Raw genomic sequence first — 22,365 nt, 5'->3', positions numbered from 1 at the left:
CTGTGTTCCCACATCCCTGTGTCCCCGCATCCCCATGTTCCTGTGTTCCCATGTCCCTGTGTCCCCGCATCCCCATGTCCCCATGTTCCCATGTCCCCGTGTCCCTGCATCCCCATGTTCCTGTGTTCCCATGTCCCTTTGTCCCCGCATCCCCATGTCCCCATGTCCCTGTGTCCCTGCATCCCCATGTCCCCATGTCCCCGTGTCCCCATATCCCCGTGTCCCCATGTCCCTGTGTCCCCATATCTCCACGTCCCTGCACAGGAGAGGCTCTGGCACTGCCCGCAGTTTTGGGGTCCCTGGGGGCGGTTGGGCAGGAGAAGCGAGCGTGGCCCCACCACAAACGGCCTGATGGCGGGGAGAGGGGACGCAGCTGGGGGCTGGGACAGGCCATGGCAGTGGCCGTGGCTGTCGCTTCAGCTTTATTATGCCCACACTGAGGGGTGCACGGGGTCTTCCCCCCCCGAGGGGTGGGAGTCCTGCCCCGCACTGCTCCCGTATCCAGAGCCATTCCCACTGTCCCTTCCCATCTTGTTCCGCAGCTCAACCACAACCCGCTTGCAGGGGTTTGCCCAGAGGAAGAGCCTGCAGGACGGCACTCCCCGATGGGATCAAAGCTCACTTAAACAGTTTGGGTCTGTGAGGTAACGTGCCGGAAAATGCCACTTTTTCCCTCTGCCGTGGTTTTGCTCTGGACCACCCACCTGCTCGTTTTGTGCCACCCTGCATCCCTAATTACAGTTTTGCCTCTGGAGAAGATGATTAGAGACCAGCCCTTGTGTCCACACTGCTGCTGCAAACGCAACGCTGTCCTGCAGAGCAGCAGCTGGGTCAAGGTGAAAAACAGTAGAAATAAAACCACGTAGAAGGTGGTTCCCAGTGCCATGGCTCCAGCGATGCTGAGCCCTTGGATGCCGTGTGCCATTTAAGCCCACGAGCGTCCACGCAGACGCCCAGTGCTGCCACGGCCGTCACCCCAAGGGGCAGCGGGGACAGGACCCAGCTCTCGGTGGCTTTGACGGTCGCCCCAACAGCTCCTCCTGCCCGCCCTTCCCCGCTCCTGAAGTCCCTGCCCTCTGGGTCCAGCCAGGAGAGACCCCCGCCCCCCCTGTGGACACTGGGATGGGAACGTGCAGGACTGGTGGGGATTCGGCGTCTCAGCTGGGACCCAGCAGGACTGCAGGAGCATCGGTCACCATGCTGGTGGAAGGGACACCCTGGGAAAGGGACGGGATGGTGATACGCAGGCCCTCAGGACAAGGACAACACCGACTATTTCAGTTTATTTTCTCGGAGCGAGCCAGCTCTGGGCTGCAGGCAGTGTACAAGAGCTGGATGTGGGGCTCAGACCCACACATACATTCCTGCAGAGCTGCGAAGTAGAAACATCACGTTTCTGCTCAGCCTCGGCAGCAGTGACCTGGCTTGTACAAGTGTCTTTTGCCCAGGATCTCCACACGTAACCAGCCTCTTCTCTGCAGGGAAACAGCTCAGAACCACACAGCCTGACACCTAAAATTTAACTTGATTCCTTCTGGGGCTGTAGCTGTGTCCCCCTCCCCACTTCTGCCCCAGGAAATAATCCTCAGACCGGGAAGTGTTTCTGCATTTATTTTTTATTAACCATTTATTTGTTTGTAATTGTTTTACTCTCACATTACAATCGTGTGGTTTTTTTATATTTTTTTATTTTTGTAAAATAAATAGAGATAAGTGAACTTTTAGGTAGGATGCTCTCCAGATCCTTGGTTAAACTTCATGATTGAATCTCTGCATCAGACCTGTGAAAATACAGCCCACACACGCACACGCTTAGATGAAAGCTAAACAGGCCGAGTTAGTTAAAAACCCACCTCCTGGCCGCAGGGGCTGGCTGGCACCGGGGAGCGCTGGCAAGGAGCAGCAGCTTCCCACCACGCACCTTTGCATTTTGCCAGGTATTTCTTGTTCCTTTAATGAATACACTGATACAAGTTAAAAATCTATTGTTTTTTAAGCTGTGTATGTTAATCGGTTATGTGTAGATCCCAAACTCTGGCTCCATGCTTGCCGGCCCCTCGCTGACCCCTGGCACGGGCAGGGTGGAGGAGATGCGTACTGCTGGGACCCAACACTGGAGCGGCACGGGAGCGGGTCGGGAAGAGGCACAGCTCTGTTAGACCATAATTAACTTTTGGTAACTTAAAAGTGGACTTTTAGGTAGTTTTTCTTAAGTTTAAAGCCTTTGATTCATCATCCTTGTGAAGTGGCCCTCGGCCTCCCTGCTACAGGGGGGACAGTGACGGTGCTCAGGGTAAGGACACAGCGCCCAGCCTTCGGCATCTGCTCCACCTCCATGGCTCAAGGACCCTCACCAAAGCCAGCATCCAGACATGCGTACGGCACTTTGCATTTAGCTTCCCTGCAGTGAGCCTGGGACAGCCACCGGGCCATCTCCACGACCCCTGCACGGCCCAGCTGCCTCAACACATATAGGAAACAAGATTATCTGGTGTATAAGGAGCAGTGACAGGTCAGACGCACTACATAGGTGCCATGGCAGAGGTGAAGCCGCCATCCGCACAGGGAGAGAGCATTTCTCACCCCTTCCCTCATTAGTATTTCTTTCACTGTCAGCCTCATCACTGGCAGAGTTTGCTGGGAGCCTGCAGACTCCATGATACCAACTGGAAGAAAAACTGGGGACTTCTGGACTTAGCAGGTCAACCTTTGTCGCCGCAGTGATTTTTGCACAGTGCAAGTTCTGTTCTTGGCCAGCTAAACCGCACCTCGGCAGCACTTGAAAGAAACCTGCCCCTTTTGCTTTGCCTACCCCTTCCCCACATCCATCTCCAGACCCATTATGGATTTCAAGGGACAGAAACATTCATTATTCAGACACGGAAGGTGCGGAAGATGGAGCAGGCTTTTCCCTAGATGGCTGGGACAAAGCTGTTTTGCTCAAAGCAGGATGACCTGCCGTTTTCCCCCTCTTTAGTGATTCTCTTGTGCTCAGACCATGTGTGGTTACATGCCCAGTTCTGCAGGGACAGACAGACAAGCCACAGCCACGTCCACACACAGGTGTGCAGCTGCATACACACAGCAGCAAGTGTGCAAATTCTCCTGACCATCACCTTGCTGAATATTAGCACATCAGAGCAAATGAAAGCCCGTGGCTTGAACCTGGAGCCTCCCTTGCTGGCTGGGCAGAGCCCCCAGGCTATCAAATGTGTTTGTGGAGTTCACTGTGGGCAGGACAGTGACTGCAGAAGTAACAGTGATCGAGATACCCCAGACCTCCCCACCAGCATCGTGTGCTTGGGTGGAAAGTGGTTACGTGAGTGACTTGCTTCAGGCTTGTTGAGACGTTAGAGACGTTTGTTCTCTTTCTTTCCTCTTCTTCTATGTGCAACCTTATGGTACGGTGGCATCCTGCCCTGCTCCTGTCATCTCCTCAAGCCCCTTTCCTCAGGATCCCTGCCTCCCCTTGCCACCAAGCTGCCTTCTGTCTTTGCTTCCACCGGAGAGGATGCAGCAGAGAGGACAAGGTTCATGCAGAGGAGACACTTTCCTGCTTCCCTTGCCCACACTCAGGCAGTGCAGGAGCACATACACTGTTCTGCAGACGGACAGCTCGGGTCTCGCTGCCCTGTCGGAGGAATTACTGTTTGGCACAGGGTAGGCAGCAGCTGGAGGGGTCCCACGGTCCGGTTGAACGCACAGAGCTGTAGGTGAGTCCTGACTTCAGTCCTTAAAGCAACCTACGCTCCAGCAAAACAAAGAAACAAAGACTAAAACAGAAAGCCCTTTTCAAGGGTATTGCCTCATCCAGTCCTTCCAAGCTCAGGAGCCGTGTTTCTAACGGAGAAGCCAACCACTGGAAACAAAAATAAAATGTTCCTTTTCTGTAGCTTTTACAGGATATAGCTGGGAAAAAAACCAAACCAAAACAAAAAAAACCCAAAACAAAAAAGGAGATTGTCTCTTTTCCCCTCGTCAAAATCATCAGTAGCTAAGTCAGGAAAAAAAAGTGTTCAAGTTATGGGTTGCAGCAGCAGCCAACACTAAACATTCAAGTCGATAATTTCACTATGTACATTATGGGTGAGACACGGCCCTGCCTGCTGGGACTCCCTTCTCCAGTGCCGCTGCCACGAGCCGTTATCTGATCCGCTTCTCCACTGAGTACACCGAGATGTAGTAGTCATTGCTTCCAACTGCCAGATGAGGCTGTGGAAAGAGCAAATCAGGGATAAACGTACAGGTGTCACACGGTAATGAGAGGCACGTCACAGGCAAAATGGTAATGGTCGACATTTTCAGCAGTAATGCCCAGATGCTCGAAAGCTCTTAAGTGCATCTGCCAACGCAGCTCTGACGACATTTCTGCCAGCACCTACATCGTCCCAGCGAGTTATATGCCCATTTCAGCCAGAGGGAAAAATTATGGTGACTATTAGTTGCCAACTGCTAACATAATTTTTCTAAATGACTGCAAATCTGCTAGTTAGGAACAGTTGCCTGGACTGAAAATTAGCATTCCCTCCACTGAGAGGCCCAGGAACAATCCTAGCCGTGGAGACCCAGGCTGGACAGGGCTTTGTTTGTTTGCTTATTTAAAGAGCAAAACATTTCAAATGACTAGTCACTTCTTTCTCCGTTCCCCCAAACTGCAGAACAGCAAAATCACTCTTTAGCTTTTTGCAAAGCAGCTTTTTGAAGCCGAGGAGACAAGCTTTCCTTTAAACTTGCTCTCTTCAGGATGTAAAATGCACATAACCTAGGCAGGGAAGCTGCCTTCCCTCTCCCTGCCCAGCTAATACCAAATCATCACAGGCTAGCACAGCTCTTCCCTCCTCTCTTCTCAGCCCTTTATCATTCCCACCACTCTTTCCCATTACATATTAAATATTTGTGTTCTGATCTGCAGGTTTCTAAAATAACTGTCTAAATGCCTTCTTTAACCTCCTCCTGTTTTTCCTATCCATTCATGTTGTTTTCTTAGGCTTTCAATCTCCTTCATTTATTCTCGTCTCTGGGTGAGCCGGAGTCCATAATGCAGATGGGCACCTGCCACCTAATTAAGTAGCAACCAGATTCTCTCTCTTACAACTACTGCAGAGCCACCTCAGCTCTGATGTATTCCAAAACTTCCTTTTTACTCTGATTCATTCTAGCCTTTATCAGCTTATGCCTTTAATTTTTGCAGTTCTCTCATTTTTCTGACGTGCAGTTTTTCTACTGCACAGCATTAGGTCTTCCTAAAGCCTTACATAAGGCGATGTAAAAGCAGCCACAGAGACACGAGGGTAAGCCCACCGTCTGCAAGAGAAGAGGCATGGAATAAATAAGCACATAAAATTTTGTGTGCTGGAAGCAAGAGACTTCACCTCTCCAGTCAGCTCCAGGCAAATCCACCTCGGACAACTTCTGTGGCAAGAGCTACAGAGCTAGGCCAGGCTGCAGTCTCAAAGTGATAGAAGAAATGGGATCAGTCTATCAAGTCGACCCACGAGTAAAAAGGGCTCAGCCATTGGGAGTCCTGTTCTAGTCTTAGGTGCACATCACAAACTGGCAGCACCAGGAGCGTGGTCACCTGGAACAGCCTGGAGGACAAGCACCAAGAACCTGGGCTGAGAGTCAGGCTCAAAGCATCCTCAGAAAACTAGGCTGGGGCAGCATCTCTCTGTGCTAAAGGAGTGTCTGTGCCTTTCCCTCTTCCAACACAGACATTAACTAAGAAATACAAATTCCAAAATCCAAAGGGAGAGAATACAGACCCAGTGAGGATGGAAAGCCAGGCAGCTGATGGCTCCAACTCTTTGTCCCATAAAACCATCGTAGTATTTGATATTGTTGATCAGCTCCCCGTTTCCGTTGTAGATTGCAGTGAACTGATTCATTGAGCCACTGGAAGAGAATCAAGAGAACATGGTGTCACTGAGAATGCTGTGGTAAGAACAATATTGTCGCCTACAGCCCCCTTTCCAGCTGTGTCGACCTGAGCTGTTCATCAGACTAGTGCGCAATGAGTTCTTGTAAGTGGGGAGACTGACTTTAACTGTACCGCGGCAACCTCAGTGCAGAGAGATTTACAGAAAGGCTGGAACCACAGTTACCTGTTACACTGAGACAAAAAAACCACGAAGAGCTGATGCACACACACACACACTGAAAGTGGATCCCCCAACAACCCCAGGATACGTGGCTGGTGGAGCCGTTGCTGGTCCCCACTCAGAGCCCAAAAATACACATGCTGACTTTGAACAGGGATCTGACATAGGGGTGTAAGACTGTACACCATCATGCCAAGTCACCAGTGCAGAAGTTTCACTAATGCATGCAAGGGATAAAATTCCTGAGCTGCAAAAATGGGAAAGAAGCCGCACTGTTTGTGGCGAGGTTAAAACAAACAACAAAACCAATAAAACCCCATGAACGATGTCTGCAGAGACAAACTGTCCTCTCCATCCACTCCAGGGATGCAAGAGATGAAACCAGAACTTACCATGCAAAGAGGTTGGCTTGGGGGTGAATGTCAAGGGCCGTCAGCCCTTTGACTATCTGAAGGACCTTCATGGACTCTGGCATCCGGGGGTCAAAGAACCGCACATCTCCATTTACGCTGCCAACACATGAGTTTCATAACGTCAGGCTGTACCCAAACCAGATCCTAAAGCCCAGGAAATGGAGCCATATGCCTGTCTGTGAGCTGCCCACCTCGATCAGAAAATTAGGATAGAGAAGACACGCACCCTTGCCTTCTCTGTCAGTACCGCTGAATTCCCACTGATGTGACTTATATTTGGTACCATCCCCAACGCATTAAGTGCTGTGCAAACAGCTCTGCCTCTGCCCTCAGGGGTGATCCATTATTACTTTTATCGCTTACAGCTCATTGCTGAGTGTAAGTGCCTTTACTGTTATGTCATACTCAATACTCCAAGCTGCATGTCAGACCCAAATTCCTTCTCCTTTTCGCAGTAGGAAATTGTATTAGAAAACTCTAACCAGATGGGATCTGCTGGTACCATCCATTATGCCAAATGTCTGGACACAGATGCACAAGTCCTCACTGTCCAAAGTACTCTGTGGACCAGGCGTAACAAAACCTGCTAATGCTCAGGCGATGCGTCAATCCTGTTAATGACTTTATCAAGGAAGAGAGGGTGGGGAAAGCAATAGTGGCAGTGGCAAGATACTGTGCTTAGTAGATCAAGCACCTTTCAAACACAAATGATTCCTTTTTGTTAAGTGATCTCTCTGAAATACTTCAGTAGAATCACGTCTGTTAGATATGAAGAGGGTACATCTTTTCCTATAGCCCTGGAATGAACAACTGAAGATTTTGTTACGGTACTTCTGTTCTTCTGAGACCCTTATAAGAGACTGGTCAACTGGTGTACAGAAAGACAAACATAAAAGTCTTTTATGGAAATTAAATTCAAAATTAACTCATCCAATCTTATTCTGCTGGCAGCAGAAGTAAGGCTTTTGGCATCACAACTTTTAAAGTGTTATTTTTTCGAAGTCACTGGTGGCCATACAACTGTGAATCACCATACAGAGTTATGAACAATGAAAGCATTAAGAAGCATATTGCCTTCAGTTTCTTTACCTCTGGAATATCTAATACTAATCAAAAGGCTGTTATACAGAATTACTTCTATCATTATAGGAAGCTGCAACTCCAGCTGTCACATAATTAAATTCAAGACAAATTAAACTTGAGGTTGATTTAGATCCTGAAGACTAGATGGAAATATTGTTTGAAAAAGATCAAATAGACAGTAAATTCATTTAAAGCTCTGAACCATTATAAGACTTGAAAATGGTTCTGAATATATTGGAAGACCATGCAAGAGCTTTAAAATGGAAGTGAAGTTCTGTGATGAGGGACTACATAGGAGAACACGTCCCAGGTGAACAATAACAGGCAACAACAAGTCAACAGCAGCTAAGCTACTAAACTAGAATATTCAGAAGGTGTTTAAGGACCTTTTCTAGCAACGCTGTCAGCCCGATAAAAGCAGACCTGCTGGTTAACGAGAAGCACTGTGGCAGCACTAGCACATAGATCAAAGTGGCTGAACCCAGTACGATGTGGTGAACCAGTGCTGGGCAATGGAGAGCCGCAGGATCCGGCCCCGAGTCACCATTCCTGTGTTACAAACTCCTGCCTCTGGTCCAGAAAAAAAAGTTTCACTGAGGTTCAGAGAACTGCTCCACAAGCAATACAATGCCTTCAAGTTTTTCAGGAAATAGCTAGACCAAGACCTCGCTATATCCTAATGTTTTTCTTGGATCTTACTGTCAAGTGAAGAAGGGCGTGAACTGGGAGAAACTGAAAGCAAGGTGGCTTGTCTCAACAAACCAAGTTCCTCTGGGATAAGACCAGACCTTTCTTTTGAAGTATGACATTTTCTCATACTTATTCAATTCCAGGAGAAAGTACCACATGCTGAGAAGGGCACTGAGGAGAGGGAAAAAACGAGCCTGCAGACCCAGGCTGGCCAAGCGTACAGGCCTGACCCCTGGGATTGTTGAAGGAGATTACGGAAAGGAAGATTAAAAACTCTAATATGTGAGCTCAACAAATCTGGCAGCTGCATCACATAATCCCCTTTCTGAAAATCTTAATACATTTTTGCTGGCCCATCCCCCACCTCAGGAATGTTCTGAATCCTGGAAAATTATGTTCTGTTTTCATTTTGTAATCAAGAAAAAGAGCTTCTTTGTGTGCAAACAGTGGCTTTGTGACAATAAATTATATTCTGCTGTTCTTTAATGGCCAAATAAGTATATGCTGCTCTCTCCACAGTATTTACCAGGCAGCAGAAATGGATTTATGTGTAGAAAATTGCTAGACAGCAAAGTAATCCTGCACAGCAATATGCCCAACAGATGCAACATCAACCTTCCTTCTCATGTTCTCTCTCAAATGACCCCACAGAGATGTTGGCAATAAAGAACAACAACCATAAGATATACTATATCTAGCTTAGGTTTCTGGTTCACTCCATTCCTCCCTCACACGCCTCGTGATAGTGATTTCAGCAAAGATGCCTTCTTGTTTACTCTCAAACCACACTAACATGTTCCAAGGAAAGCTTCAAATTTCTTTTTGCCTTCTCTCCACCAAGTTTGGAGCAGGAGTTAATTACTGAAGCAAATGTCAAACTAAAGAGCTTTACCCTCTTAGCTCTTGAAATACCAGAGGCAGAATTTAAACGGAAAAACAAACTGTGTTTAAGAGAAAACAGCTCAAACAGTAAAATCTCTTTTACCTGACACTCATGATGTTGCCTTCTGGATGTTTCTGCAAGTACGCTTTCACCACCCAGGCTGTGTGCTCTCGGTAGGTCATGACACGGCTGAGGAACAAACAGAGGAATGTTTTGAAGGGAAGGAGGAGGAAATGTGAGCACCCCACTGAGCCTGGGAAGGATGGGTAGTTACCATTCACTCAGAGCCATCCTCCTGTCAAACACGCGGATGGAGCCGTCACCCAGCCCTGCCACAATTAATGAACGATGAGAATCACACGAGAGGCTGGTCACACAGCTGTCAGCTCCAGTGGGGATATCCTAAGGAGAAAGCACACAAGAACCAAGCTGAGAACATGATGTGTCTTCAAGTCATTACAGTCAAGGTACTAAACCAGACGGACCCAATGTCCTCCTCCTCTTCCTCTCCCCATTCTGTAAATCAGTCCAAAACTAAACCAGGGTTTCCACTTGTCACTCAGAACACTATGACACTGCATCAGTGTGAAGTTTTCCTTCAGGCTCTCGGGACACGACCAGAAACGAGGAGGTGGTGACCCTGGGGACGACGGTCACTGCTGCTGCCGTGTTTGAGCCACAAGTCCCACATTCCAACCCAAAAAGCCAGGCCCAGAGAAGGAATTCCAGAAAAAACAGTTTTTGCAAGTCATTCAGCTTTATAAACCAAAATGAAGGCAAGGCTATTTTGGGAAGGATGAGTTAACATTATTCTCTACTAAGAATATCTAATTAGTTAAAATAAATGGCCAGAGGAATTATTTCTCCATAAACAATCTTGGTTGTGTACAAGTTGTAAATGCCATTAGAATGGCAGGAGAGACAGTATATATCTGGAGGAGAAGAGTCATATAAGACAAACATACCCGTATAAAGCAAAAACTCATAATAGCATATAAAACACCACATATAAAACCAAACATACAGTATGCTATAGGTAACACCACCCATGCAAAAAAAGGTACAACAAAACTGCAAGGTATTAGGTACAAAGCTGCAAGGTATTAGCCCTTTTGGGGCATGATATCAACACCCACAAGAGTTCTAGGAAGTTATTTATACCTCTTTAAATACCTCTTGTAAAAGCAGCTTTTTTTTTTTTTTTGTCTGTACCAGACAAAACCATATCTGGGCCCTGGAAACAATAAAACGATTACACCGGAAGGCAGTATATACCCTTTATATAAAGATGATTATACCCTTTACCCAGAATGGCTCCAGTTATCATTAATGAAGTCCATTTCTTTCAGTTTCTTTTTATTTTATTCTTTAAACACTTAGCTCTCTTCCTCCCTTCATCATTAGGATCACCATTACACTTCTGCAGAGCCCTGGTGGTGGTGCAAATGGGCCAAACTAAGCAGACTATGGTTGGCCTCTCTGACCGTGACCTTCCTCTTCTCCACGCCTGGCAGCCGCAGGCAGCAAGCGGTGGTGAGGCTCTTGAACAACGTCAGAGCGGACACGTAAGCCTCAGACAACACAATGAGCTGCCTGACTACAATACAGCACCAGAGAATCACTGACACAAGATAAAGCGAGCCAGTGCTGTGCCACCTATCAGTCCCCACTTTAGGACATGTGACAAGTAGATCCAGGTTATCTCATTAGATACCACACACTGTGTGTATTAAAAAAAATGACATGGAAAAGGCTGGAGCTTGCAAGGACAGCTGTGCTGAGAACACGGTGTGCACTCTTACTCTAATGCTGCTACTTTCCTCCTTTTTATTTGCTATAAGCAAAGTAATTGTTGAGAATAATATCTACGCCTGTTATAAGGAAAAACATTTTCAATTAAACAGGTAAAAAAGCTAAGCAGCACTGACAAAGTAGGATAACAATCATGAGGCACGTTAGAGCTGCATTAGCTAATTTCACACTTCAATCCTATTTTTGCTTCTGTGCATATTCACCTTTCCTAGCTGCTATTCACAGGCTCAGCTGAGCGAAGATGCTGCTGGCTAGAGGCACCAACCTCCAGGGCTGTTCTCAGCAGCTCTTCTAACTGCCTAAACCCAGATCCTGTCTTTGAAGCAGGAACAATCAGCAGAAGTGAAAATGAAGTACTTGCTTCTTCAGCTACATCCCAAGTGCTTCCAGAGGTACACTTTTTGTAGTTCAAAGAGTGGGAAGGCACCTTTATTAGCTTGGATTACATAGCTTTGCTGCTCTTTGTGCTGAATTTCACTTTTCCAGTGTTACTGAGTCAGGAAGTTTCAATCACTTGAATTTCAACACAACCAATCTTTGCAATTAAAAAAGAAACAACATGTTTTCAGATACTTTCAATGCAATCATTAATCATCATAATTTAAAAGATTTTCACCTCCTGAATTTTGCTGTTACCTAATTTACATAGAAAAAATAATATGTGAAAGTAATTAAGATTAACATAGGCTTAATTATCCTGCATTGCAGGGTCAAAGTGTCGTAATTAATGTTCATCCAAGGGTAATTAATTTCTAGAAGCTTTGAAAACTAGTCTTCCTTTTTTCTCCAGCACAGTGACTCCATTCTCACAGACCAGCTGCTTCTCCTTATAATTTCTGAAAAACTTTCATTTGATTACAAGCAACATGAACGCTTGCTGCGTCTTTTCTCCATTACACCGCACAGAAAGTTACGTACAACTGAAATACTGCTTTCGTGCTGCCTCATTTCAGAGGTGAGATGTGAACACCCTGGGGTGCCCCAGTGGACGGGGCTGCCCAGCTCCCCAGGGAGACGCAGGGATGCTGACGGAGCTGCCAGCAGGCTTGCAGGCATCTTCATCCTTTGCTACCCTGGGCCAGACAACATGGAGCAAACTTCTGACCTGAGTCAGACTGGCCCAAGCTGGCAACAATTCCACTGGCTGCATGTGAGCAGTGCACGGTTAGGGAACGCTCGTGTTTCTGTCCTGTCGAGCACTGGGGTCCTGACTCGGGAGTGGACTGAGCAGGTATGAACGTGCTCTCTGCGTGGACGCAGACTCCCTGAAAACAGATCTTTGGCTGGCAGGTACCAGTGCAGCGTTGCTCTTTAAATAGCTCTGTGCGTGTCCCAGAGAAGCAGAGATGGCAGCGGCAAGTCTGAATGCTCTACCACCGACCCAACTCACCACCGCATTTCCTCAAGAATTTTTACACTATTTCAATTACGTGCTAATAGGAAACCTTATCTGTATGCTGGGGCCTGCCTCTGGATTTCACAGCCTCACCCTTCCCACACACTGCTGCACACTGCCCAGAATAACAGCAGCAGCTTCCAGGAAAGACTTGACATGCTCACTAAGTATGCGTGTATTTTTATTTATCTTGTAACATGACTCTGAGGCAGGGAAGCAAGAGCTCCAGAACCTGTCAGGTCTTCACAGATGAGTCTTAGATGCTTTGGCTGTGCACGGGGTAACTCACTGCATGGCACGTCTTCTAGGAGGGGAAAAAGGTGAATGGGATAAACACGCAGGTGTTACCTGTACTTTCATTTCCCGATCTGTGTCCCAGATCCGGATTATCCTCACATCTCCCGATGTCATCAGGAGCCCGGTTTCTTGTTCCCAGTCGACTACCATTCCTGCTCCTAAGATAAAACACAGGCAGGACATGCAAATTACTCTCTGCATCAGCACAGGCAGAGCTGCATTAATTAGAACACCAGCTTTCATGACCTCATGCTACAGAAACTATCATTAGAAGAAATATAAAATTACATACACGTGCATCCATATGTCCTCTGAATGGGATCAGGTCAGCTGGTCCTGGATTTGAGTCCAAAACATGACTTTGACCCCTTGTCTAGCTTAAGTGCTTAGAAAAGCCGAGGTGCAGATGGCCCCTCTGTAGACGGGTGAATACAGCCTTCCAGGGACCTTGCCAAGCTACTGGGGACTTCCAAGGGAGTATAAATTATCCACTACTTTAAGAAAACACCAGATTAAATGATGATTGAAGTAGACTAGACTGGTGACATCTCACACAGCAAGACCTGACAGCCTCTGGATTACCACGAGTCCTCATTCTAATAGAAATATCTGGCTAAGGGGCAATGTTTCTAAACAAGGAATAGCATAGTCATTGCTGCAAGATAATGAATTAAACAACTTGGTAGGAGTAAAAACCAATTTGCTATACAGACAGGTAAGGAGGGGAACATCCTGCAATTACACTAGCTAAACTACATTTACGAGAGCTTTTTTTTCTCATCTTTGAGGGCATAAACTGACGGCTAGGTGAAGTTTAGAAAAACGTCTGATCCATGTTGTAAGAGAATTACAAGGGATTTTCTATCCCCAGAACACCTGACATGGGCACCTGCCTACAGACAGGTTAGTAGCCTGCATGAACTCATGAACTCTGCCAGCATGGTGATTTCCAGAGAAGAGTAAATGTATGTCACTTCCTTTCCCAGCTGGATGAATAAGATGTCCAAAAGCCATCGAGTGAGCTGGCTCTGTTAAGCACAGAGCGCACAAGTATCAGAACAAACCAGATACTGGGACTTGGGAAATAGCTGGCAATAAAACCCCTGATTCGGCAGGGGAAATCTCCGAGGAACAATTCTTGTTCATTTAATTAGAAGGGACTTCTCTGTACCTGTGTGCCATCTCCACAGTACAGAAACGTTCTGCTTAAAGCAGAGAGCTGTACACCAATTATCTCTTGCTTTTTATGCTGCAAAGGCTGCCCAACCCCAAATCTACTGGTTTTCCAGGGAGACTCTTATTCATACATTAAAAACACAAACAGAAACCCCCAGGAGCGCTACATGAGGGAACCGGACAAGAACTCCATTTTTTGTGTTTGTTTTCATCTCCTGGGGCAGGGCTCTCCCTTCAGCAGAGGCAGAAGCAGGATCCTTGCCTTGCAGAGCAGTAGTTCACCCTCTCATCTCTGCCAAACCCAGACTCTGGTGCTGAGAAGTATTTTATAACCACAGGCAAGCCAGAGTCAGAAAGCACTCTGCAATGCATCAGGACTGCAGGCTCCTGCTCCGAGCCATTCGCAGTCGCCTTCGGTGGGATTCCTGTATTTCCACAACTTGCTTGTCCAGAAGGTAGAAATGTGAATTTGTCTTGATTTACTGCTAGGAATTAGCCCCAACAGCAAATTAAACCTACCCCAACATGCGCTTTGTCACCAAAGGTCCCTAAGTACTTTTCACCAGACCAAACACCTTTACAGGGCACAAAGGGAACAAGAGAGGCATCCTACAAACACCAAATTTTCCTCAAAGATGATGAAATGACCTTGTTTTGCACAGATCCAGATAAAACATTTTGCCCATCTTCCCCTTCCTAAACATCACATCCAAGCTGTTTCCTGATCTTGCTGCATACCACTGAGAAGATTACTGATGTTTATTGACAGTCCGTCATCTTACCGCAGGAAATTCGGGACTCTCAGCTAAGCTGAGAGCTTGTATCTTTATCTTGCGAGTCAAATTGATTGTTACTTCAGATTGCCTGGCAGCTCGGAGGGCTGCTAGAGATCTGAGGCAAACAAGCAGGCAGTGATTTAGATGATAAACATCACTGAAGTGTTTCCATTTGTCATCTTGTTTATGGCCCATGTGACAAGATAAACCTGGCAGGCTGAGATAGATACCGCCATTACCATCACTGATGGAGTTAAGTAGGCAATGTGCTCTTAGGCAGTTTTAAAGCTCCCAATTTTCCAGTTACATTCCCCAGTTTGAAGACAATGTTTTTCTTCAGTCTGCTCAGTAGCAAGTCCCCAGCCTGCTGTGGTTCCAGGTGTCTTTTCTGTGGAAGGGGATAGAGCCAGTGAATTCGGAGTGATGACTGGCGTTTTTGGTGCTTATCTTGGTGCATCTGTCAGGAATTTAAGCACTGAGTATATTCAGTGATGCCATCTAGAAGGCTAGGAAAAGTTTCACTGAGGGACGAAGCTCCAGAGGGGTTTCCCTTTATGTAAAATGGCATAGACATCTCCCATGAGAGATAACCAGGTAGAAAGGACAAGAGTTCACCCCAAACCAGGAGCTGACAGAGAGCCCACAAGTGGAAAGAAAGGAGGGAGATGATGTTGGTGTATGTTGTGCTCTTCCAAGCAGCCAGTGCAGCTCCTTCCTTTCTTATAAAACTTAAATAGTCCATATAAATGATAACCTCTACTCTCTGGAAGAGGCAAGGGCAGCATTTTGATCATCCCATAACAAAGCATCTTCCCTTTCTTTCATCAGCCGCCTTCTTCTCTCAAGAAAATACAAAATACCATTTTTGCTGCTTCTGATGCACAGCACTCGCGGGTGGACTAGGCAGTCTCAGAGTACAGTTTGCTCATATTGCACCACACAACGCAGGCATCAGAAATCACAGAATATTTGCATAAAAGCCGCAGCCGAGGAGAACTGCTGGCACCTTCCCGCTGGGAGCCGGAGCCGGCTCCATCTGCAGCCCGGAACAGTGGCGGGTCCTGGCTGCAGAGGTTGTGCCTGTGCCGAGCACCAGTCCCGGACCAGGGGGGTCCGTCCGCTCCCGCTGCAGCCTAGGTGATGCCCTGACAAAGAAGTGGGTGAAGGAAGAGGGGAAAAGGGACCCCAGGATGCGACTGGAAATGCTAAACCAGAATTCAAATGTGTCTGAAAAGAAGAAAAGCCTCTGTACATAAATTTAAGTTGTTCACAAGCATGTAACAGGGAAGGAAAGCTTCCTCCGAGTGTGAAATGTTAAATTCAAAGACAACACAGTACGAAATGAGACATAAATAGCCGAACTACTTCTGTGTACGAGCAAATGTTTTCATGGTGGAAATGATAACAGTATTGGCTCATGTTTGTATGTTAAATTCCTAGTACTTTGGGATGAGAAGCAAACGTGGGACTTAATACTAATTATCATTTCCTTTTTAATTAACAGAGGTCCTTCTCCAGGATGTTACAACTGAGACTGCAGTTCACCTGCTGGGTTTTGGCTTGCACATTTGGCACCTAAGATGCTTCTCAGCCTCATTCTAGCAGAGAGGTAACGTACTCTGCAAACCCATGCAATCGCAGCTCCTTGCCTGAGCCACGCAGCCAGGTTTTGCATTACCTGCCACCCCATGTCCGAGCTCCCACCTACGTACAGAAACGGAGTAAGATGGGCAATGCCGTGACACCAACGCAACCATCTGATAAAGGCCAGTAGTGAAACCATGGCACTCTCAGAAGCCAATGAATTACAGAAACAGGCATCCTGGCAATACATTTCTTTTAATGCATCATTAGTTAAGATTACAGTTTTCCCATAAGGAATGTTATATTCTCAGATAATGAGCAACAAATCTTCCACAGCTCAGGAAAATAAATTTTTAAAGGTTTGTGGGTTTTTTTATCGTTTGGAGTTTTTTTGGTTTTTTTTTTTTTTTTTTTTGGGGGGGGGTCTTTTAACACTAGTACTTGCAGTTCTGTATGATGTGAGTTTATATACAAGGCAACACACATCAACAGCCGTTCTTGAAGCTGTAACTTTCTATGGCTGTTCCCTCAGGATTCCCCCTGAGCAACAGATATTTGTCTGGATGGGATAGTTCCTTGTGTAAATTTCAACAAATAACACTGGTGTTGAAAGCGGCTGCATTCTGAGTGTCTGTACTTATTTTTAATGTCACTGGCATGTGGCCAACCTGTACTTGGCGTTTCAATGAAATCAGGAATACCTACATAGAACACAATATAAAAGCATCTCGGATTCTGACTGATGATTTTTTAATCATGGGCCTTCCTAGTTGAGCAATGAGGTGCATCACTGTTTTAATTTCCAGGAAGCAGTGGGAGGGTGGTATGACCTCACTCATCATTAATTTCTACAACATCCTTTCAAAACGTATCACTCTTTGGATGCCAAGGACTATGCGCAGCAAGGGAGAAGAGTAGCTGTGATGCTGAGAATCCAATTAAAAGAACACAAACCCCTGGAGCTGCAACTTCTCCAATTATTTTATTGCCATGAAAAAATCTGACCAGAAATAAGGTTCTTCTCCCTAACTTCTTATTTCTAAAGGACAAGATACCAAACCCCAGGGAGATGTGGAAAAGAATCACTCTACTTTTCTCTCTCCTCCTTGCTCTCCAGTATAAGCTCTGTTTGAGTGTGATTGATTTGATCAGCTCCTTTGCAGGTTAGAGCCTTCCCTCTGCCAAGGTTCCTCTCTGTCGCAGGCTGCCCCAGGCAGCTCAAGAGCCCTGCAGCTCCCCATGAAACTTCCCTTCCAGTAAGCTGCTAAATTTCTAAGAACGCTGCCTCTCCACCCTCTCCCATCTGGATTGCTGACTGACTGCCAGAAGAGTCAGCAGTATTCAAAGCAGAGCAGAGCCTCCAGAGGGCAAGGTCCTGTTTTTCTGCAGAGCAGGTATTTGACGTCTTTCACTTTGTTTCAGAAGCCCCAGGAGAGCAGGAAGGAAGCAGGGAACTGGCAAGTATGTGCTTATTTTTTCTTGCTTGGCATCAGTAGAAATTTTCTCAAGGTAGGACAGATTATGGCTGTTTACATATCAGCACCAACAACCCCCATGAGACAGCGATGGATAGAGGTGGTCACAGGTCAGATACATGTTCTCTCATTAACACAGTCTCCTTCTTCATATCGCACATTCAGTTATGCCGACAGGAGGTAATGCAGCGGTGTGCTGAGACACCCCAAAAGAGCTCTGATGGAGCAGGAGATGAAGCAGCCTGGGCAGAAGGTCACACTAACGTGTCTCAAGACTCCTGCCAGCTCAGCTGCCTTCACAATGCTGACTCTGCTCTGTGCTCACACGAACTTTAGGGATTCCCAGGCTGACTTGCACAGTGACCTGATATGACCTGGACCATTAAGCCACTGGTCTTTCTCTAATTTACCACTGATCTACAATACAGCAGTGCCCGGTAATTCCAGCACCCAGTGATGCGAGAATGAAGAGACAGTCCCCTATCTTTCTTTCAGTAAAAATTCCTCACAGAAGCCTAGGCAATGAGAACAGATTTTCTGTGCTTTAGTGACAAAACTAGTATATTTTACCTAAATATTGCTGATGTATTTTGCTGTCAAGCAAATAGCTAACCTCATACATTTTTAAGACTTCTTCAGTGGGAGAGAAGAAATCCTTTTGCTGCGTTTTTCACTAGGAGAACACCTGGCCAGAAAATGCTGGTGAATGCATTTTATTGATTCACAGTTATTTGCATGCTTGGGACAGAGTGCAATTGCTTGGCATCAGCAGTATTGATCCAGCAAGGGAGTGGCTGGTATTTCCTTAAACTGTTCGGATACCCGGTTTACTGAGCAGGGAATTCCCTGCAGCCAAGTCTTGCTAATTTTAGCCTTTCCATTTGCCAGTGGATTTTTGAGTGAAATGCAGAGCCAGGCAGCTAACAGCAACACATCAGCTTCACTAATTTCTATCCCAGTGCTCTGTCTCTGAACAGTGAGAGAGAGATTTGCAAAGACCTCAAGCTAAAGAGCTCTGAATCACACACCACTGCAATCATCTTTGTCCTATTAATCATTACAGACACATTCAGCTCTTATCAGTCAACAAATATTAATAATTGATGAATAATCCAAGATGACTACGTCAACGTTAACATCCATGGATGTGCATACACACAAAGATGCCCTGACACATTAGCCATCTGCTTCCCCTGAAGACCTCAGCAGCAGAGGAGGGGGCCAGGCAGACATTGCACAGTCCTAGCTTCTACAGATGGAGGCTGGGGAGTTTATTTACCTTCCTTCCACGTGAAAGAAGAGAATTTGTAAAATTTATTAGGCACAGCCTTGCCAAAAGTCCACTATTCTAAGCCTCCTGGGAAAGATTCATCAGGTTCTCCTTTTCACATGATCTTTATAGCAAAAGTGTATTACAAATAAACCCCAGTAAAATCCACAGTAGCTTAACAGTGGTTCACGTTTGGAACCTGTCATTCAAACCCTTTCATCCAGAGATGCTTTAAAATCTTCCCAGAAAAGAGAGACTTGTACATCCCACCCAGACCTCCTCTCGCTGCTGAAAGCTCAGAGAGTATGACATGAAGATGGCCTTTTTCTCAGCGGTTGGCTACGCTTACCTAGGGAGCGCAGACACCCTCCCTGCATTTCTCACGGCTGTTACAGACACAGACACAAGGCAAGGAATGGGCGAGTAGAAGCAGCAAAGCTTTCCAGGAACCACAAGGACACAGCAGTCATTCAAACAATGCCAAAAAACCAACCAACCAACCAGTCAACCAACCCGAAGGCAGACAAGGAGGTCCTTCCCACCCCAGCTGATCATAGGTAACAGGAAAGAAAGCACTCACCTCCCTGTTTACTTCTGTCAAGATAGATTGAAACCCTTCGGGCCAGACCTGTGAGAAGACAGGGATTAAGGGGTTGATGCTAAGGGTAGGTTGGTCAGCCAGAGCAAAAATAAATCTTAAAAAAGGATTAGAAAAAGCAACTCAAATTAAAGGAAAGAACATAAAAGAGAAGCAGAAGCACCAAAAGCAGCACATGCCTCCATCCAGAGAGCAGGCACTAGTTCAATCACAGCATTCCCTGGGAAGCCATCAACGGTGGCGCTTGTCATGTGTGAAGTGAGTATTCTGGCTGGCTGACAACAGCACAGATTTGACATTTCTTCTTGAACAAGGAGACTATCCTTTGCATGATCTGGTCCCTGTTCTGAAGTAAAATGCATCAGGAAGTGACAGACAGAAATCCAAATAACTCATGGCATCTGTACAAATCAAATGAAGCACAGAACACCAGGCTTCTGCCATGGAAGGTCTGGGCTCCCCACAGCGAGTGTTGCTGTACTGGGGCTTCTCTGCCCCACACTTTGGTGACAGACAGCTAACCAGCACGCAGAGAGTGCGAACAATTTATGGGTGCTCCATCAAGGGTGCTGTTTAAGCAACTCTTAAATGGGAAGCTAGCCTCAGACACAGACTAGTTTCTAGCCACTGTAAACCCCCAGGCAATAAAAGAGCACGGCAGCAAATGGGGAAGTGAGAGGCACCTTGGGGCAACCCTAGAAAATCTTGCACAGGGAGCTCCAGGTGTTCAGGAAGAGACCTGGCTGAGCCCTTCAGCCCTTGCCCTTTAGAAGCAATATACTGGTTCTCTTTGCTGGACTGGAGAGGGGAAAACAATGCAGGCACCTGCAGAGAGCACACAAGGAGCTGGGGAGGGAACAGCTGAGCAGACGGCGTTTGGTAATTGTGGAGCAGCTGGTTACACTTCTGTATTTTTCCAAATTCCAGAACTGTACTGCTTTCAAGGGCAAAACCATTCTGACCAGGGGATCGTAGCTTGTTTCCCTTTGTCACAAAGAAACAATACAAAACATGTCAGATTTGTTCAGAAGCACGAGCGTGGCCACTTTTCGTAAGAGACAGCCTGAGGGCGGCGTGACCCAGCCGGTGGCTCTAAACCGAGCTCTCGTGCAGGCACCAGGCAATGGGTCTCTGTGCTGCTCTGCAAGCTCACGCTACTCACACAACCCGCAGCCTTCAAAGATCCTTTTCTACAGAAATTGCCAGAATTCCCAAAGTCTCCTGCTGTGAAATCACAGCTTCAGAGCACGTCAGGTTTATGTTCTTCCTATGCTGCTCAATAAAAAATGCTTAGTTTTTCCTACACCTTTTGAAACATTAAGCTATTAGCAACAGGTGTTTTGGCTTTTTCTCAGCCTCCTCCATCTCTCATGCTGGGGATTCCCAGTCACTGCCTTACACTAGAGCACCTGGTACCAATGCTGCTTTAAATACCCTGATTTTGATTGAAAGAGACTTTCCTGGTGCATCATGAGTGCAGATCTAAACAAGACCAAAATGAAAAAATCCTATACAGGAAAAAGAGGGTGCCCACATAGTAGTTTGCCAGTGTTTAAATGAAGACTCACCTACCCTGAGTCTCAAGTCAACTATTAAGTGCAGTGAACCGGGGCCAAGTTTAATACACTAACTTGGCTGTATCAGCTCACTTCTCTTACCTCAGGCTGCATACCACAAACAAGTCCTTTACAGAGTGCAAAAGTTTAAGCTCTGTGTCTCACTCTGGTCTGCTCCCCCCTCTCAGGCAGCCCCTGAGCATGTTATTGTTGACCTCCCATTACTTGGACAACGTGGGGATGCTTTCCAACCTTCCAAAGGATGTATTTAGGTATTGCATATTCCTCTCTCCTTTTGTAAGTGGGAAAACTGCCTAGAAAAGTCAGTATTCTGGTTTCTGTCAAGGCGACTGTTAAATTCAGAGATGAGTATGACATGGGGGAAAAAGGTGGGAGAGGAGAGAAGGAAATCAATAGTAGGAGCAAACAAACTCCAGTAAAACTCCTGAGCTCTGCAGCTTCAAAGATGCATCTTCAGTTTTATGAGCCAGTGCTGGACCACAACTATACTGTTGGCAGCAAAAGATAACTGTTGAAGAGAGTCTCATTTCCAAGGGGACTTGATCCGCATAGCTCTTTTGAAGCGACTATATTTATTTCTCTCTCCACAAAGAAATCTGTTCTTCTCTTCCTCCAAACTGAATTCTATTGTTCCAAAGGTGCAACAGGACCCAGACTTCCTAAGACCATAAGGGATAGAAAAGGGCAAACCCCCACAGTCTTAAAGAGACCAGACTTAAAAGTTTCAATACTCCTGTTTTGGCAAAATCTGCTCTTGCCTCAGCTCTTAACCTATTCTGCAATGCCAAACATTGATGCTTACAATCCTTTCTGCTGTATTAAAGGCCTGTAGAGAGTAAGGTACAATCAGCAAATGCTATGCCTTGCTAAGGTGCACGTGGAAAGTAATGCAGGAAAATGGAATTAGCCTGAAGGAGTTCAGTCAACAGTTGTCAGCAACCTCCCTGAACACGACTGCTGCAGCAAGAAGCCGAGGATCCGAGCAGCCTGGGGGAATTCCCAGTTGTTTGGGTGAGTCTGCTACCAGCACCAAGGAAGCAAGATCCTGAATCCAGGGATGGTAAACATTAACCAACATCTTTCAGGAAAGCTGGTGTTGACAAGAAATACAGACCAACCAAATGACACTACAAAGGGCAACTTGAGATCACTACTGGACACTTTCCTCTCCGTCTAAGGAGATCCAGCCTTTCGCCGCTTGGTGCGGTACCACTGTTTTCGTCCTGCTTTTAATGAC

The 22,365-nt window shown here is 46.3% G+C and overlaps 1 protein-coding gene across 5 annotated transcripts in view; it reads right to left on the bottom strand.

The window, feature by feature from the left end:
- Nucleotides 1–1,597: 1,597 nt before the first annotated feature.
- RPTOR (regulatory associated protein of MTOR complex 1) overlaps nucleotides 1,598–22,365 on the bottom strand; it is a 162,745-nt gene continuing 141,977 nt past the window's right edge. For 3 of the 5 annotated variants that reach the window (XM_075044165.1, XM_075044167.1, XM_075044168.1), the window contains 7 exons: nucleotides 19,534–19,581; nucleotides 12,724–12,830; nucleotides 9,442–9,569; nucleotides 9,270–9,356; nucleotides 6,491–6,607; nucleotides 5,763–5,892; nucleotides 1,598–4,212 (listed from right to left, as the gene is read on the bottom strand). In XM_075044165.1, the coding sequence (XP_074900266.1) occupies nucleotides 4,144–4,212; nucleotides 5,763–5,892; nucleotides 6,491–6,607; nucleotides 9,270–9,356; nucleotides 9,442–9,569; nucleotides 12,724–12,830; nucleotides 19,534–19,581 (686 nt within the window). In that variant the 3' untranslated portion in view covers nucleotides 1,598–4,143. Of the gene's footprint in view, nucleotides 4,213–5,762; nucleotides 5,893–6,490; nucleotides 6,608–9,269; nucleotides 9,357–9,441; nucleotides 9,570–11,396; nucleotides 11,515–12,723; nucleotides 12,831–19,533; nucleotides 19,582–22,365 lie in introns of those variants that run through there. The other 2 variants (XM_075044166.1, XM_075044169.1) reach the window with 2 other exon arrangements.

This window comes from Buteo buteo, chromosome 13 (genome assembly GCF_964188355.1).
Source record: "Buteo buteo chromosome 13, bButBut1.hap1.1, whole genome shotgun sequence".
Lineage (NCBI taxonomy): Eukaryota > Metazoa > Chordata > Aves > Accipitriformes > Accipitridae > Buteo > Buteo buteo.
This window is presented reverse-complemented; position numbering and strand designations above follow the sequence as displayed.